At 42.9% G+C, this 19,154-nt stretch overlaps 2 protein-coding genes across 5 annotated transcripts in view; one reads left to right on the top strand and one right to left on the bottom strand.

The window, feature by feature from the left end:
* Positions 1 to 2,858, bottom strand: part of marchf5 (membrane-associated ring finger (C3HC4) 5) — a 44,807-nt gene extending 41,949 nt beyond the window's left edge. Inside the window, exon 1 of the mRNA XM_080740139.1 lies at positions 2,469 to 2,858. Coding sequence (XP_080596265.1) covers positions 2,469 to 2,512 — 44 coding nt within the window. The 5' untranslated portion in view covers positions 2,513 to 2,858. The remainder of the gene's footprint in view (positions 1 to 2,468) is intronic.
* Positions 2,859 to 3,819: 961 nt separating this feature from the next.
* cpeb3 (cytoplasmic polyadenylation element binding protein 3) overlaps positions 3,820 to 19,154 on the top strand; it is a 49,347-nt gene continuing 34,012 nt past the window's right edge. Inside the window, exons 1-3 of one of the 4 annotated variants that reach the window (XM_080740543.1) lie at positions 3,820 to 3,928; positions 6,130 to 6,986; positions 12,011 to 12,095. In XM_080740543.1, coding sequence (XP_080596669.1) covers positions 6,141 to 6,986; positions 12,011 to 12,095 — 931 coding nt within the window. In that variant the 5' untranslated portion in view covers positions 3,820 to 3,928; positions 6,130 to 6,140. Of the gene's footprint in view, positions 3,929 to 4,952; positions 5,638 to 5,659; positions 6,987 to 12,010; positions 12,165 to 19,154 lie in introns of those variants that run through there. The other 3 variants (XM_080740542.1, XM_080740541.1, XM_080740544.1) reach the window with 3 other exon arrangements.

The following is a 19,154-nucleotide window of genomic DNA, read 5'->3' as shown; positions in this document are numbered from 1 at the left end:
CCGCCCGCCCACCCACCCACCCGCCTGCACACACACCCGCCTGCCTGCACACATACACACACACACACACACACACACACACACACAGAGCTGGTTAAACATTTTGCCTCAAGCTAGATGCAGAATAGATGTGCCTCATGCTAGATGCAGAATAGATAGTAGATACAGCATAAAAATGCTAATATACAGCATACGATTTGTGAAAGTGACAAACGGGCTTCACAGTTATATCAGGTGTGTTCATATGCTTATGGTGATGCGATTTCAGATCAATTGCTCCAGCCACTGAGGAGAAACGCTGTTTCAGACAGACAGACAGACACTCACTCAGACAGACATTCGCAAAATTATAGTATAGATGATAGGAAAAAACACAATATTGCCAAATTAAATGAACACTACTTAAAGGATAAAAAAACAAATCTTGACAATTATAGTAAAGACGTCTTGTAGTGTCCTGTTTTCCCCAAATACATGTAAATCCACCTCAGGTGCCCTGTTCTTCCAAAAATGTGCCCAGGGTTCCAGATTATTCGGCCACTCTGGTGCCCACTGCTCTCACCAAAAGGTGCCCTGTGTTGTGGATTACTTGGCCCAGGGCCCAGAGGTGCCCAGTGTTCTGCGAGGGAAAAAGAAAAGGTGCCCAGAAATACCAGGGGCCCACTGTGCACTGTACCGGTTACCAGAAAAACCATATAAATCAAAATTTGTAATAGAGCTTATAGGCAAAACTCTTCTGACAAGGGTCTCAGAATTATCATTTGAATGCCAGGTCTATTGTGGTGGGCGCTTCATTAAGGCGTGTTAGCCGCAAATTGCAACACTAGATTTTTTTATAATCGGATGAATCTAGGGTTGCAATACCTCCCATAGGGATCCAATGCATCAAAACAGTTTTTTGCTATCTGATTGTGTTAAACGACTTCAAACTCACCAATATTGTGGCTCTATGGAAAGCTTGGAATTTACTCTTGCTATCTGCAAAGTGTTTGTTTCAGAAAAATCCACAGTAGACATGTTAGGAGCTACTTTCTATCCAAGAAATTTGGTTCAGGTGATCATTTTTTCTAAGTCCTGGAGTTTGGAAGCGCTCGTGGAAAATCCCTCAACGGTCCTGTGACCACCTGGTTCTAAATGTCACATTATGCAGGAGGCAGCGGGACATGGCGTTATAGAAGACGAGCGCTTCCGAAGTTCAGCACTTAGAAAATAAACCATGTCTGCTCGGAATTCTTGACAGAAAATAAATCATAACAATTATACGGTGGATTTTTCAGAAACAAACACTTTGCAGATAGCAAGACTAAATTCCAAGCTTTCCATAGAGCCACAATATTGGTGAGTTTGAAGTCGTTTAACACAATCAGATAGCAAAAAACTGTTTTGATGCATTGGATCCCTATGGGAGGTATTGCAACCCTAGATTCATCCGATTATAAAAAAAAATCTAGTGTTGCAATTTACGGCTAAAGGCGTGTATGGGTGCCTGGATGAAGCAAACTGTACCGGAGTTGTACATGCTGTGGAAAAAGTTGAGAATGCTTTAAGGTCTGCTGTGAAATCACAGCAACACCTAAATGAAACACAACTACAAACTTCAGCTGTTCGTTTACCCAACCAAATGTAAAGGGTCTGCTGCACTATGATTGTACGTTATACAAGAAGTGTTCAAACTTCAAAGTCCACCCATACAGAATCTGAATGTACCCTTTCTATAAACTAGTTATTCATAAACAATGAACGTGCCAATTTAGACAAAACACTCAGTTGGGCATAAGTTACATGAATAAGAATATCAAGCATAATTAATATCTGTGTTGAAACAAATTAAGTAATACTATTGTTCCTTACATAAACATTACATAAACATTTCCAACATTCTGTTGTTTCAGATACATATTTGATTACATCTGACAAAGAATTCCAAGCATCAAGTCCCTCTTGCTGACTTAAGCATATAATTCACATTTTCATGTTTAAGTTTAAAGAACGTGTTTACATCACCACTATTATGTTATTGTCCCCCTTGCAGCTGTCAACATAAGGTGATTTGTCTAATACCAAACATCGTCCTGTATTCATTGGTTCTCAAAGTGTGGTCCGGGGACCCCAAGGGGGTCCTTGGGGGCGTTCCGTGCAGGGGGTCCCCAGCTAAATGACAGTTAGGAACCAAATGGACCCTTATGGGTGACAGGGTCTGAAACTCAAGTGTACAAATGGAACCAATGGACCTCCAATTGGTTCCATTAGAAAACAAGAGTTAAAGTACGATTGATTTTACTATAAAAATTGGGGTCCCATAGATAGAAATACCAAGTGGGGGTCCGTCGCCTAATGCATGTCAAACTGGGGGTCCTTGACATGACAAAGTTTGACAAACACATGTGTACACTAACGTTAGCTTACAGTAGCAAGCTCTACGGCTAGCTAACGTTAGCTACATAGTTGGCCTCCCAAATTCAACTCACCTGTCCAAATTCTGCTGCATTGCCTCTGCATCCTGTTCCGCCATAACCGCAGAGAACCCAGTAACCACTTGAACGGAGCAGTTTGAATTAAAGGTTCGAAAACAATACCCGTAGTTGAAGCTGAGATCGCTCTCAACTCGGCGGCTAGCAGTGTTGCTAGTAGGGAGCCTGAGGCCTTTAGTGTTGACACGGAGCGTCAGCTGCAAGCTAGCAGCCACGTAACGACATCTATAAAGAATATCTCTGTGCTGTCATGATAGCGTAAAAGAGCAATTATCGTTATCGATGACTTGTGTATTGTTTCAAGCAAGGACCTCGTTTACGTCCATTTACACTGTCGTTAATACAAAACGCATCGGTTTGGGTTTGACCGCTTGCTTGACTTCTTCCATTGACTGATACGTAACGCTCAGACGAGAGGCGGGCTGCGTGCTGACATCATCACAACAAGAACGGTCGTCACAGGGCGAAGGACCACGCGTTCGCCCATGGCACCATGGGATATGTAGTCACGATGCGTTGTGTTTCCCTACCTCATGTGGCCAAAAATATCAAATTAATGTTCCGAAGCGCTCTGACGGGTCTGTCGAGACGTACTAAAAAGGCTTCTTAAACCATCATGATGAAGATACACATATGGCTAGCCTACAGAACACTTCTTATTGCGGTAAGATGTTTAATGATGTTACACACTGTCTTTCTTTTTTACCAGTCCTGGTATTCTGGTCGGATGCAAAATTGTACCCTCTTATTATGATTGCAAAGTAAACCCATCTTAATTTCTGTTAAATGTATGCAACAAGATAGACATGATGTTAAATTGTATTGACAGCCTAGTAGACGTAGTGTCACTGTCAATTAGCCCCTCTGTCTGTCTGTCTGTCTGTCTGTCTGTCTGTCTGTCTGTCTGTCTGTCTCTGTCACTCAATAGCTTTTATTCTGGAGTGTGTGTCTGTGTGTGTGTGTGTGTGTGTGTGTGTGTGTGTGTGTGTGTGTGTGTGTGTGTGTGTGTGTGTGTGTGTGCGTGCGCGTCTGTGTGGGCACGCGTGGGAGGAGGGGGGAGAGAGAGACTGAGATAAAGAATTGAATGAGACAAAAAAGAATGAAAGAGAAAATCTCACTCCTTAACAGGACTGACAGTGACATATTAGGCTATTTCATGTTATATTATGATATTAGTATGGTGGTATGGTCGACAACAGTTATTAGGGCCTATTATACTCATTATCATTATCCATATCCAGTTTTCAAGAATAGCCTGTGACGACTATGGCACGCAGAGGAACTGAACTACAACTCCCTATCGCCTCCACTGCATCATCCATGCGCCACAGTCAATCAGCTGTTGAGGCAACTGCTGACTACCTCGGCACAAGGGTAGTTTGTCATATCTCAAAAAACCCAGACGAGGCAAACAGAAATAGCTTTATTTACAGAGTCCAAAAAGGTGAACGATAAAGGTAATGTCCATTGCAGAAAAGGCGACACTGTTTTGAGTGTGTGCATGCTGTTTTCTCGTTTGTGTGTGGAGGACATTATGGATTAAAGGGATTTCAAGACGAGGCAGCTTTATGAATGTATTATTCTTGATCACCGCGAAGAACAGGCGTCTGGATGGTCAGAATGAGGCAATATCTTTGGAATAGGACGAGTAAAAACCCACTGGGGTTATTAGACTTCTTGATGACCTTGGAAAAAAGGCAGCGCTTCGAAGAGAAAACAATTGCTGTTATCTTTAAAGTCCACTCGTATTATAGCCTATCCGTTAGCTGTCATTTAGAACTACATTTTGCCATACGAAAGGGAGTCTTATTAGCCTATACGGAATATTTGTAAATGATATTATGCTATTGCATGCATGTTGGTAGCATATACAATGTTTAGGCTGCATGTTAACTGCAGCCCAGGTTCCGTTAATAGGCCAACAACTAACTTTATACGTAGCCTGTTTCAATGCGACGGTGGCCATCATTGTTATTATAAGGTTTACTTATTGTATATTTTTTATATCTCTGTAGCCTACGCAGTGAGAAGTGTAGCTATTACTGCTTTAGACGACAACGCATGTGTAGCCTCATGTGCTCATGATCAAACATGGCATAATGTGGTAGGCTATATTACATTTTAATGTAGGTTATCCACTACTTGCAATTGGTGGATGTATCGCCTTACTGCATATTCATTCAGTGAAATTACATAAAACGGATGTTATCGATTGATTTAGATCAATACGAAATTTAAAATGCAATATTTGCATGGTAGATGGCTAATGCCTCATTCACACTACAGATATATAGTTGAACGTTTAGCTTGGTAATTCAATGTAATCTCAATGGAAACCAGCTTTAAAGCTTTCAAAGCTTTGCTTGGAGCGTCTCCTGTATCTTTAAAGCTGGTTTCCATTGAGATTACATTGAATTACCAAGCTAAACGTTCAATTTAGGCAGGCCAATATAAATGTGTCTAACATGTAAAGTAGGTTAAATGACCACACACACACACATACAGGGTGGACATACAGGGTGGAGCTTTCAGTTATATCCTAGCCTACTGGTCTTGGATATCGAATTTCTCACACTGCCGTTATAAAATGCAGCTTCTATTAGATCAACACCTCTGACGGTGTGGACTGACTGTGGACATTATCTAGTTTGCAAATGAAGAAGCCACTACAATAATAGAGCTCTTCTCAATATAATAAAGCAAAGCAACTAAGTACATTTACTTAAGTACAATTGTGAGGTATTTTTTTTACTTTAGTGGAGTATTTCCAATTTTCAGTAGGCCTACATTTACTTCTACTCCACTACATCTCAGAGGCAAATATTGTACTTTTACTCAACTCCACCACATTTATTTGAAAACCTTAGTTACTAGTTGCTTTTTTGTACTTCACATATTGATACCAATACTTTTCTGATTTTACTCAAGTACATTTTGAATTCCAGACTTTTACTTGCAACAGGGTATTTCTACCTGATGGTATTGATACTTTTACTTGAGTAAAAAACGTGAGTACTTTTTCCAACACTGCACCGGCGCACCGACAAGTGCGTCACATAGCCTACTACTTCTGCATGTCGTAGCGAAGGCAGAAGTGAGGCGAATTACACCGTAGTGGCTGGCTGTCAGTTTGTTGAAACGGATCTGACACCTTGTGCCTGGCGAGGTGGGTCAAGGAGGTAGAACAGTACGCATTTAACCTTGTCGAAGGACAGCTGTTGCCTATTTATTGACGTATGCAAATTGATTGAGGGGAGGATCTTTCTTGGGGCAAAACAGAATCGGTTTCACATACTGTCTACTAGCTGTTCCGAGTTCCTGTGCTGTGTGAGGGGAAAACGAGACGTGGCGAATTCTAGTGAATATCGTCGGTACCGTGTGCTGCTCCGCATTCGTCCTGTGTAGCACAGAGCAGAATGAGTTAAATAGCCTGCTAACAGCTTGTGGACATTTATGAAGCACTTTATTAGGCTGATTTTACCCTCCCCGGTTAAATTGGTGATATAACGCATTTGCCTTGCCATTACCTGGTTCCCTATAATAGGAAGGATAGCCTATATTATTGGGCTATATATCCATGAAGTTGTCTTCGTTCAACTATACCAACCCGGCGATATCCCACATAATAACTCGACCTATCCTGCCTTCTCCATTTCAGCTCAGCAAACCATGCAGGATGATTTACTGATGGACAAAAACAAAGCCCAGCCTCATCATCATCAGCAAGATCCAAAAAACGTAGACCCTCCCTCTACCCCGACCCCCTCATCGGAACCCCCTTCATCGGAGGAGAGTCCGTCGAGCGTGACCAACAGCCAAGCAGCTTCAGCGCCGAACAGCAAGGAGAAAGTGCCGATGGAGTCACCGATCCTGCCGGGTTTGAGTTTTCATCAGCCGCAGGAGACCGGTGGCACCCTCTCCCCGTCGTTCGGAAGCACTTGGTCCACCGGAACCACCACGAACGCCGTGGACGATAGTTTTTTTCAAGGAATACCGTCGGTGAACGGGACGATGCTTTTCCAGAACTTCCCCCACCACCACGTCAACCCCGTGTTCGGAGGTAATTTCTCGCCTCAGCTCGGCTTGGCTCAGTCTCAGCATCAACAGCAGCAGCAAGCCCAGCAGCAGCAGCAGCCCCAGCAGCCCCAGCAGAGGAGATCCCCCGTTAGCCCGAACCAAGGCCCCTTCCCGCAGAGGAACGCTTATCAGACCATCATGAACGGCAAGGGTTCGTCTTCCTCTGGCTCGTCGTCCGCTTGGAATAATCACCAAAACGCCGCGTGGAGCACAGCCTCCAACCCCTGGAGCGGTCTGCAGGCAGGAAGGGACCCGCGGAGAGCCGTCGGCGTCGGGGTGCCTTCTCCTCTGAACCCCATCTCCCCTATGAAAAAGCCCTATTCTAGCAACGTTATAGCGCCCCCCAAATTCCCGAGAGCTGGTCCCCTCACCCCCAAGTCCTGGATGGAGGACAGCGGCTTTAGGACGGACAACGGCAACAATATACTGCCTTTTCAGGTAACCTTATGCTCATATAAAGCTTTACGGCCTCGCTATAATATGCCGACATAATGTTGTAGGCCTACAGCTAAATTGTTGTTTTGATGCTGATCTATTTTTTTTAAATGGGCTATGATATAATGCACTAAAAAGAGGTTGTCTTTTAGTTGATTTATATAGCATAGCAATCCACCGTACAGATTCTTAAAAAAAAAGACAAAACTTTCGATGTTTTTAGTAGCATAGGACATGACCTTCAGAGCCATTTTCGAATAGGTGGATGTTTCCTTCATACTTAAACATTATGATTACCACCACGGCAAAGATGGACCTATATAAAATAAATCTTCAGTCGATTAGACTCACTGGACTTGTGGGCGATACACATTTCCAAACGTGATTAATCTCTACGCCAACAGCTGTCAACACTTATTTGATTTGCAGTCAAAATCGATTGACCAGGAAGTCATCTATAAAAATGTATTATGCTATATATGCCTACATTGTAAAACGAGTTGCATATTCAAAACACACTGGCCACGTCTTATGTTCATACCAGCAGTTTTGCACGGTTTATTATTATTGCTTGAAACGGTTAAATGTTGTTCTCTTTATTGATGCCAGCTCACTCTCTGGGGGTTTAAAGGACACGATGCTCTACGTTGATTGGCTTGTTCAGCAAAAGTGGGCGGCTTTTAAACATGATCTTCAGTATGCTGCTGTGCTTCTCGCTGTCATGATACTTCGATTAATGACCAGCAAAATGTAACATTGCCATGCCCCGCAATCAATGAAACGTGGTGTAGATGCTGCCATTGTTATCATCTGATTATTATAATGGAAGATTATTATTAAACACACCTTGAAAGTAGAATATTTCAACTTGGATTTAGGATGTGTAAAATTATACAGTGGGTTCTGTTGTGGGCAACACAGGAGGATATTATTTTCAGTTAATTTGTTTTAGTCGGTATGTTCCCACAGCCCACACTAAGAATTATACAGACCATATCAGTCTCTCTCTCTCACACACACACACACACACACACACACACACACACACACACACACACACACACACACACACACACACACACACACACACACACACAGAGTCTCTCCATATGATTTCACATGATCAGTCATGTGTATCCCCCATATGTTTAGTCATGGACTGTTTTCCTGGAAACAAACCATCTTAAAAAATAAGCTAGTTTGTTGACGGTACCCTCTTAGGTCACCGGCTTAATAAAGAGCAGTATTGTTCAACCGTTTAAAAGGAAGCCCTGGACTACAGCGTGTGAGCCAAAACATTAAACTTGCAGAGAGGACAGCATGTGCCAGAGAAACGCTGCCCCGGTGCTGGGTGAAATTCCAGCCAGCTTGAAGCATATAGCCCCCTTTTTTCTTTTGCGGAGATAATGATTGTGTGTGTCAGTCTGCCTCTCCTTTTTACTACTCCGTTTCCTCTGGTGAGCCTCAATCTATTTTCTCTTGCCTTGGCCGGCTCACAGAGCTAGTTATCACCAGGACACAAGGTCAGAGGGCCACATGTCAGGCTGTATAGAGTGGCCTACAGTATTTGCTGAAGGGAAACTCAGGCAAAATAGCTGAGCTGAGCAAGCCAGAGAAATGAAGTAAACCACCCTGACAAGTAGACAACTGGTGCCAGGTGTATCTGCCGTGGATACTGTAGATCCCCACCCAAGATTCTTTCAAAGTCGACAGATGAACGCTGCAGATCTTTAACTACCATGTGCTCTCACATGTGCTTGAACTCGCCTGTTGTTGGCTGCTGCTTAAAGTGCCAGGAATGTGTGGAATTCAACTTAGCATGTTCATGTGAGGCTTAAAAAACAAAGTCACATGAACATCTCGGGAGACACCCTCATTTGACATGACGGCAGGGGCAATTGTTGTGCACACTCCGGTGATCCCTATCGCTTCATATCAGATCGGAAGTTGGCAGTTTAGCTAGCTGAGTGACAGGCAGGTTCTGCAGTCAAATGTAGTCTGATGGTTATGCAAATGGCAGGAGTATTGTCAAGTTTGAAGACGTAAAAAGGATAATTTGCATTTTCAATGTGTCAGGAGTAACATGCACACTATGGTTGCTTGTCTCGTTTCTTTTTTGCTTCACTTTTTGCACTGGGGTGCAATCTATAAACAGAAACACAGTGCAGTATGTGTCAAATTATGCAGTCGTTCTAATTGCTTGAACAAAATATGCACTTTACCAAGATGGGTTCTCTTTTTTTATTCACTGCTGCTTAATTATGTTCAATGCTCAATTTTCACAGGCAATATATAACCGATAAATCCAGGGTCTGCACTAACCCAATTATGACTTTCCCCTCGACTCTTGATTCTCTTATACATTATTAAACAAATCAAACACATTTGTCTTGTTTAAGCCTGCTCTCAATCATGTGCTTTTTCTCCTAAATGCATTCTCATGAAAGATGAATTAAAGCATAGGGACTCAGGAGCCTTCAAGACAGGCTGATCTCAACCTGCAGTCCACATGCTGTGCCTCTTACATATGTGGTGTATTAACAACAGTAAAATCTCTAACAAGAAGGGGGCTGCATGGTTTATGGTCAGTACATAACGTGGTCATCCTCAGGTGATTTCACCATGAGTAAGCCATCATCTCCCATCCTCGTTCTGCGTTTATGCGTGTGTGTCTGACAGGAGGGGGGAATGAAAAGCTCAGCGTTTTAAGTGTTTGCCATTTGTACCAAGTGGGCAGATTTTTATCTATGCCGCACTGCCGGGTCCAGAGTGGGGGAATAACACTTTTGAATGCTCAGCCGAATGCACAACAATAGCCCTGGTGTGCAAACAATGTGGCCCCAACGAGGGCAGTGGACACAGGACACAGCTGCCAAGGCTAGCACCTAGCTCTGGCTCTCATTGTCAGACATGCCAGCTATACTTTCTCGCAGTCTTTACCTTTGGCACAAATGCCATTCTTATTCATTCATTTGCCAATGCTAGAGTTCCAAATATGTAATCAACAGCGGGTGGTGTAACTCCAAACTGAATATATAACGCCGACATTGATTGCATTGACTTTCTGTATCGACCCCTGGGTTCAAATGGACCTGTCTTGGCATCACAGAACCAGGAAATTGGTTGAGAGTGGTACTGTAAATTACAGATTCAAACGCATACCTAATGGCACTCAACGGTACTAGGAGCTTGTCACATGGAACCCCTTAGCATCCCTTCACAACCCACGTAATAAAAGAAGGGGGGGGGGGAGAATCTGAGGATGATCAGAGGGATGAGCAGAGGCTTTGTCAAACAGTAAAGTGAAATGAATTTTAGACACATGTATATATATTTATTAAGGCTGGGACTTTAACTGATTACTTGCGATTAATTAATTACAGAAAATTAACGCGATTAAAAAAATTAACGCATTTTAATCGCACTTAGTTTTTGCACCACAGAACCTTCAGTTTCGGGCATACCGATCATAGCGATGCACCAAACAAGAAGAGACAACAAACGCAAAGGGAGAAGTAGCCGATCAGAGCGCTTTGCTTGGCCCAGTGGATGCGAAATTTAGATTAAAAAAACTCACTGGTTGATTCACTCGTACAACAAAATGTGTTTTACTTGAAAAAAAATGCTTCTCAGATCAAATATCAATGTGCGATTAATTGCGATTAATTAATCACAGAGCCTGTAATTAATTAGATTAAAGATTAGATTAATTTTTAATCGCATCCCAGCCCTAATATTTATATATACACAACACACACTCTGAGTTTTTACTTTTTACTTGGGCTGTGAAGTGATATGCGGTTCCATACAAATAACACTGACCACCGCAATTTTGATTAAATCCAGCCACTGACGCTGACGGCCACTGTCCAGTTCATTGTATGACAAGTGACACTCTGTCCAAAAAACTAGAGATGTCCCAGATGCTCACAATCTTTTTACAGTGTCCTCCCCAAGGCTGAACATCTAATTTAGCAAAGCTTGACTAATGTCTGCTTTCAAACTCCTAATTTGTATTGGCCTAGATTGGTTGAGTTTAGAGTGGCAGTTTGTTCCTGTCTGCTTAGCAGGGTGCTGTTGGTACATGCAGTGTGCTGGCTACACTGATCTGCCCTTGAGCAAGGTAACCAACCAGAATTTCAAACGACAAATTTATGGTATATGCATGTGCATTATGCATTTTTCCCATGGCTGAAATTGATGCAGATCTAGGGGTTTGTATAAGGTCATCTGTTGGTCATACCACTGACAAACACGATATTAAACGCGCAGCGGCAGCAGGGGAGGGCGTTCTCTGTTGCTGCACTAGCGACTCCTACTGATTGGTCAGATGACTGTTCAGCAGCAGGGAGCGAACATAGCAGAGGTACTACATGTTCCTCTGCACCCATCTCATCCTCCCGGTGAAACTCGGATGAAATTATGCGGCTGACGATGTCACATAAGTAGGGGTTGGCAAGGACAGGGACTATAGGCCTAGACATAGTCTTTAATGGGGATTAAAAACACACAAAAAAAACAGTTGATTTACTTGATTAAAAAACAATTTAATATTAAATATATATGCTTGTGCAAATGCACAGTCATCTTCACGGTGCATATATTCGAGTTGGACAATACAAACCCTTTGACGTTGCTCTATAACTGCCAATAGTCAGCAGCTCAAAAATGCAAGGATGATTCTTGGGATACCATAGTTTGCCCTTCATTAAAGAAAATGTATTTTGTTATACAGCTAGCTCCTATGCCAGCTGCCAACAAGGGAGCTACAAAGCTATCTTTCTCTTCTTTTTTTTAGCAAAACCAGGTATACTGTGGTTTGTGACCATTAAATAAATGCCATAATATGTGAGATGGGTCTTCTGTTCTGTGATTATGGGTGTGACAGTTATGTATCTAAGCCACCCACTCCGCGAAGAACCCATAATCACAGTAAAGAACACACTCTCTCAGGTATGTTTTGCGCCATCAACCACCAGAATGACTCTGAACCTCAATCTGCTTTCTGTTTTCTTCTTGTGTTGCAGGACCGGAATCGGCCCTTTGATGCATTTAGCTTGCACTCTTTGGAGAATTCCTTAATGGATATGATAAGGACTGACCATGACAAAGGTAAACCACACCCTGCTGGTGGCCCACCAATGACAATCGCTGATATTATATGGAGGAATCATTTTGCAGGTTAGGAATATTTATATATGTCCACACTTATTTGGGTTGTTATGGCTTCTATGGGCGCATCATCTCTTGGTACCTTTTATTCTTTTGCTCTATTTGCCCCCTCTACCAATACAGTATGGATCATAATTTTATGCAACATAAAATCAGTAATTAACATTGGCCTTACCTGCAAAATCTTTGTGTGTGTGTGTGTGTGTGTGTGTGTGTGTGTGTGTGTGTGTGTGTGTGTGTGTGTGTGTGTGTGTGTGTGTGTGTGTGTGTGTGTGTGTGTGTGTGTGTGTGTGTGTGTGTGTGTGTGTGTGTGTGTGTACACTAGTGTGATCTTAATTGCCAACTTGCATGTATTTACCTCTGTTATTTCTCAATTTCCTTCTGCTAAAATGAAGCGATGTGACTATAACTTGTTTTTTTAATATTAACTGGACCAGTATGTTGTTATGAACATTAACGCGATGAATGCTGAGTGATTGTCTGGTATAGTGCATTTCAATATATTGGTTTAAAACTAATACAATGAAAACCTACTGATGTAAGCCCTAATGGTACAATTTATCCCTAAACTAGTGGTCTTAACACGTACAAGCTAGAAGCAGCATCATTGTGTGTGCGTGAGCTGAAAACAAATTTCTGACTTATGTCTCTATCCTAATGCCCATGAAACATTTAATCAGAGGCAGTGGCAAGCAAACTGTAGCACCTTTTGAATACTTTTTTTTGTTAGTCCTACTCAAGGACAATGGAGGGTTTCAGCAAAGATGAGTAATGGAATCTTTCTTCACACCACTTTTGAGGGCATCCATCCAGTGTATGTCGGACCCCTTAAGCTAATATTTTGCCCGTATAGGTCACGTGCCTGTTGTAAAAACGTTGGATCCAATTGGCTAAACGCACCCCTGTCAGGTCGGTGTGTTGTTTTTACAGTCGCTCAACAATGGAAAGACTGGGTTAGGGAGAAGCAGTGGAGGGGGTATAGAATGAACAGAGCCCTGCTGCTTTCTCATGCGTAGGGTCTGTTGTTCCAGTCGTGTGTACAGAGAGCATTGTTTTAAACAGGAAAAAAAAATGTCATTCTGGTCAGTCCCGGAGAGGGGCCTGAGTCTCCTGTGAAACCTTTGCCATTCGGTTGTAGAGTGGTGGATAGAGGAAGAAAAAGTATAGATAATAAAAGAGGGATGGTGAAAGGTATGGGTGGGGACGGGGCTGGCTTGGGTCTTAATTCCTGCCTCATCATGTAAACAGCATAAAGGCCTGTCCTACTTTGACCGAAACCGCCCTTTTTGGTCAAAAGGTCCGGTTCGACTACAAAATGACGTCACTCGCGACTTCTGAAAAGCATTAGACCGAATGGGAGTTCGGAAATTTGCACGTCGGAAAGTCCAACTCAACGAACATTTTGGTCAAAGTATGGACAGGACTTTAGGCTGCTGGAAGTCTTGTACTGGAATTTCCTTTATTTATTTATCGATGGATAGATTGAGCCTTAAGTTCCACAGCCCAGGTTCCACCCTGCTCTCCACGCTAGTAGTCAGTCAGCTAATCGGCTTACCCCACACCTTGGGCCTGGCCTTCATTCAGTCCTTGGTTTTTGCCCATAACGTTTTGTCATAAGAAAATTACTTCTTGTCATTTTCAGGTGGTCTCCCATAGTAACCAACTGGACTAGCAGGCAAAGCAATGCATGTTCCCCAAACAAATGAGCCCTGCCCACCAATCTTCCATCGGAGGCATTTCTTGCATACTTCTCATTGTGACCAGAATAGTTGTTCCTCCTCGAGTGTTTTACGAGTTCTTCTATGTTTGGGCTTGTTTTCTTTTTTTGCAGCGTTGTGTGACCAGACTTGAGAATTGGTGGGGGTCCCTCTAACTTGGTTCAGACAGGGAGATGGTGAGGGATCTTTAGACACAACCTGTTTTCCTCAGTTTGTTTAGGGAGGAGTTGGGTGAACGTTTGTTGAGGCTGTGGATATGCGTTGTGTGATCAGACTTGAGAACTGGTGGGGTCCCTCAGTCTTGTTTCAGACAGGAAGATTGGCAGGGATCTTTAGATTGAACTTGTTTTCCTCAGTTTGTTTAGGGAGGAGTTGGTTGAAAGTGTGTTGTGTGTGGGTATGTGGTGGGGTGAGGGTGACACTTAATTTTCGCAATCCTCTCCTAAATACTCATTAATCCAGTCGGAATGGTATGCACAGGGAACCGCTGCGTTGTTTTGGAGGGGTGAATGCTGGAAAGGGGGAGGGGGGGGGGGGGGGTCCTAAACAAACAGGCTCTTTCTGCAGTGCCACACACTGGGAGTGAGTGCATGGAGTGTCTGAACTGGGTCAGCTGAGCTCACGTGTGTAGAGTTAGCACCCACCCATTCCCACCTCGTGTGCACACGCATGTACACACGCATGCACACGCATAAAGACCACAGATCCTCCCCTAGAACGGACACACACACACACACACACACACACACACACACACACACACACTTGGACGGCACATATACAAATAGTTTCTGACATGCAAATCAACTGTGACATTCCGCACAAAGAGCTTTCATCTAACACTCTTGTCAGAGCTGTCACAGGTTCCTTGCCAAGTGTTTTTCTCAGCTTTTAGCAGCCATACATTCAACCGCTCTATTTCATCAGCAGCTCACGCCTACTTCCTTACACACAATCTCTTAAAAGTGTCATTAAATCATCAAGACCCTCAAAGTGTGAAAACGAGGTCCCCGTTTGGACTTGATGGATGAACTCACCCCAACCCTTTGTCTTATTTTCACAGTTACACATGTGCGCGTCCGTCATCTGGTGACTGTCACATGATCTCCCCATGCGTCCATTACTTATTCCATTGCGTTGTCTCTTTAGATCACTGTTTCCCAAACAGTGGGTCGCGACCCATTTTTGGGTCACAGACCAATTTTTATGGGCCACGACTTCCAATCATCCAATCATCTTTTCCTACCAAAAATAAAATGTATATTATCAAAAGATGGAAAACCTTTTGAAATATATAATTTTATTTTTTGAAATTAAAGAATTGTATACATTTTCAATAAAAACAAGCAAACACATCTAAGAAATTCCATAAATAAAATATAATAATTAAGTAGTGAAAATAGACAATCTACATTAAGCTCTCACGACGTGTTGTGAGCTTGTAGATCTACTATTTTCACTAGTTTGGGTCCCGGGCGTATGTCTAATTTGTAATTTAAATTTTGGCTCAAGTTTGGGAACCACTGCTTTAGATGTACGACAGGTTTGTTTAACATGGTTGTACTGCTCAATTTCAGGTGATTTATAATCAAGTTAATCAATTTCAGTTTCCTGTACTGTAAGTTGGCAACAACTATCATTTGTTCTAAGAAAGCTAATGACTTTTGTTTGGTACAAGCAGTGTAACTGTACTATATTTTGTGTGTGGTGGGGGTATTCTTATAGTTTAGGTTGGTTTAATTTACGATGGTCTTCTCAATTCTCATACATATGGTATAAACCCTGATTTAAGTCGGTAGTCAAAGGACAGCAAATGGTGATGGTGTTTGCCTTTGTGTGCTTGTTGACAGGAACATCGGTCAGTGGATTAGAGTTGACAAGCACGCTTTTTATCAGGTGGAAAACATGAAATGCAAGCACTGCACATGTTGGAGGCAGATTAGACGAGGGTGGTTAAACCTTAGAAGTCTATGTTGTGCTAATTTCTCTAGAATCTCTCAAAACCTTGTAGAACTAGATTAGTTGGATCAAGAATTAGTCACACCTTTTTGCAGCAAATAAGGATTTTTCTTTTTTTTAAATCATAAGTATAACCCCAAGTTAAGTTTGAGGTACGGTATATGCATCAATTAACATCTACAGTAAGATTATGGTTTAGATGAGAGGCATGTTTTGTTTCACAAAGTTGCATCACGAACGGGAAAGTCTGACGTCCGACGTCCCGTTAGTCCGACTAAGGCTTAGGGTTAGCATTCACCAGTTTAGCATTCACCAGCGTCAGACTAATGGCACTAATTATGACACGTCGGAACAACGCTACGCTCCCACCAGGAACAACCCTACATGTTTTGGAGGAGGAGAGACACCAGTCAGTGTATAGACTCTTTGCTTGTGCCAGGGTCAGAAGGTGGCCTCTGTGGCTTGACTTGAGGTGAAAGGTCAATCCCCAAAAGCAGCTGGTTGTGCTTGAGGGTTCCTGACCCACTGGACTTGACCTCTTTAACCTTTAGACACGTGTCATTAACGGCTCCTGAGGTGATCATGGACAGCCAAAGATGCCCCTGTACTTTAAACAGTAATGACTTGGTAAAGATAAGGTGATGTGTTTGTTGGCAGTGTGAAAGGTTAAATCACACCCTGCAACCAATGGACTGCTAGTAGAGCGTGTTTTTGTTATGGTGGTAAAACTATGACTCCTGCCAGCATGACATAAGCTGATCCATGTCCAGCTCAAAAGAACAAGTCGGGACTTGTTTTGTCGCTGAAAAAATCACAGTTTGACAGCATCTCCCAAGCTAAGAGATGTTATTCATAACATAAACAGCTTGTTTTAGCCATATTTATTACCAGCCCAGAGCCCAGTGCATGGTCAATATAAAACTTTGGCCTCATTTCTCTTATAGTATAAAATGTGTCAACCTACTAATGTATTCAATTGTATCCTGCATTCAATTGTATCCAAGTGTTTCTTTCTTTGTACAGTTTATCATTTTACATTATTTTGACATGTCTGCCAGTTATGAACTTTGGCTCATCCTGTCATAAAAAATCTCATTTTAGGCAGAGTTTATGAAGAATACTATAAGTAGGCCACACTGAAAGATAGGAACACAAGGCTATTCCCCTGACCAGGTTCTGCCTGTCTCACTCAGCTCTAGTCAGTAATGCACTGGGCTTGTGAAAAACACATTGCTCCTCTAAAGGTGACTACACCAAACATATTACATCTTTCCAACTCCAAGAGACTCTTTCCAACTCCAACGCTGGTCTGTCAGCCTGCCAGTGTTGCCAAGTCTGCTTATTATAAGCAACTTTGGGTTTGTTTTTTCTGTAAAGTCGCTGGTAAATATTTATATTTGCGGATTGCTTTTGTTTGGGCTTGTTTCTGAAGTGTAGGTTTCAGAAGTGTAGTTGTATCAGTATGTAGGGCTCAAGTGGTGAAACTGGTCGCGTCTGTGCTTGTTTTCATAGACCTGGTCACTTGTTTCACTCACAGAATTGGCAACACCAGAGTTTTCTCTCACCAAAACAAAACACTGCGCTAGCTTTGCTTTGGAGTTGATCAATTGCTATAGGAATTGAGAGTTGAGATTGAGAATATGGTATCTAGTTAAAATACGCGATGGGCAAATGTCTCTAGCTTATTTAAGCTTGCTTCTGCTCCAGTAGTCAGTATATCCTCCCTCACCATCACCACACAGATATCGACGGCTACCGAGGTCGGGCAAACGACCGAACATGCTCAGTTCAATGGGTTCCGACACGTCGATATCGACAGCAAGCATCTCTTGCCGACAAGTTGCCGACACTTTTGGACTTCTCCACCACAGTGTCGGACCATATCATTGCGGTGGAGAGAGCTGGCTTTATTGCTACAGTGTTGATAATTGCCTCTCTTATTTTTACAGTAGCGAGCTAGAGTGTGATGTTCTGGGGTTGGAAGAGGGATTGTCTACAGGGATAACATTTCCACACCTCTCTGCTGGCACGCCTGCCCTCTTCTAATAATCAAGGCTGCTTTTTTTTCCACAGCACAGTTTCGGGGAAGCTTTAGTATGTGCTGTAATGTGGAACAGAGGGAGCAGAACGTGGCCTGGGCAGAGTCATGGAGAACTCCAGGTGTGAAGCAGTCATCAGAGATTGGGAGATCTAGTAAAAGTTTAACAACTTAAGAACAGGGCTTCTTGTATCCAATGCTAATGCAATGCTTCAGCTCTGAAGAAATGACCACTCCTCTTTCTCATCATGTAGCTTAGATTGCTTTATGGCTTATTTACCCGCCCATAATATTCATATATCTATATCATTTCAACCCCTTTTATACTGGGTTCTTGAGCTCTCTTATTATTAGACCCTTGCCTAGACCTTTTTACACCCTCCTACAAGGGTATCCTGGCTCTCCAGTTTTAAGAAAGCTTGGCTTGACAGTATATGTTGAGAAAAAGCAAGCCTCTTCATCCAGTCTCTCTCCACCATGCACAATAAAACCACATTTCACTGTGAAGTGGTCACAGAGGCCGTTTGCCAGTCTGCAAATGATCAGACGCGTGGAAGGAAGGCAATGTTGGCTCGGCGCTGAGGGAAAGTGGATGGCATGTCTACTCTGGAGGCCAAGCTCACTTGTGCAGTGATCACAGGGAGGGTTGAGAATAGCCTCGGCCTCCAGTCGAGGAAATGTCACTAGAGCAAACGGGCAGAAGCACGCCACCCTGGCCCCCACAGGCCACGCTGCTGAACCCTGGAGGGAAGCAGATGGCACAAGCCCAGAGCTATTTGAAGAGCTATTTTAAGGCTTCAGGATGGCAACTGTCTCCCTCCGTCACTAAAAGGGCTGATTTAGATGCAAAGACAATCACAGGACTACAGCTATTTACAAGATAGTGGTGTTGCTTCCGTTAATGCCCCCCCTCACCCATTGAAGTGGTCACTTAAGGGGGTGGTCACTTCAATGTATGAGTGTTTTTTAGCCCTGCTGGAGACAGAGCTTCAAGGATAAGTCTGTCTGTCCATCCGTCCAACACTTCACTCCAAAAGAGGATAACTGGATTGTCATGATATTTTCTGTTTACATTCATTAGCCCTACTGGTGACCCCATGGCCTTAACTCTAGCGCCACACTAAGGCCAAAATGTCCATACAAGGAGCATTCATGCTGCATGGAAAATTAACCTTACTGTATATGTCACTCCTTAACTCATTTAATGCCACACACATAGATTGACAAGACTCATCAATTAGGCAGCTAGGCCTACTGGTGACCCCATGGCCTTAACTCTAGCGC

The sequence above is a fragment of the Nannobrachium achirus genome (genome assembly GCF_963921795.1).
Source record: "Nannobrachium achirus genome assembly, chromosome: 13".
Taxonomy (NCBI): domain Eukaryota; kingdom Metazoa; phylum Chordata; class Actinopteri; order Myctophiformes; family Myctophidae; genus Nannobrachium; species Nannobrachium achirus.
The sequence above is the reverse complement of the archived record's forward strand: the minus strand, read 5'-3'. Positions and strand labels throughout refer to the sequence as shown.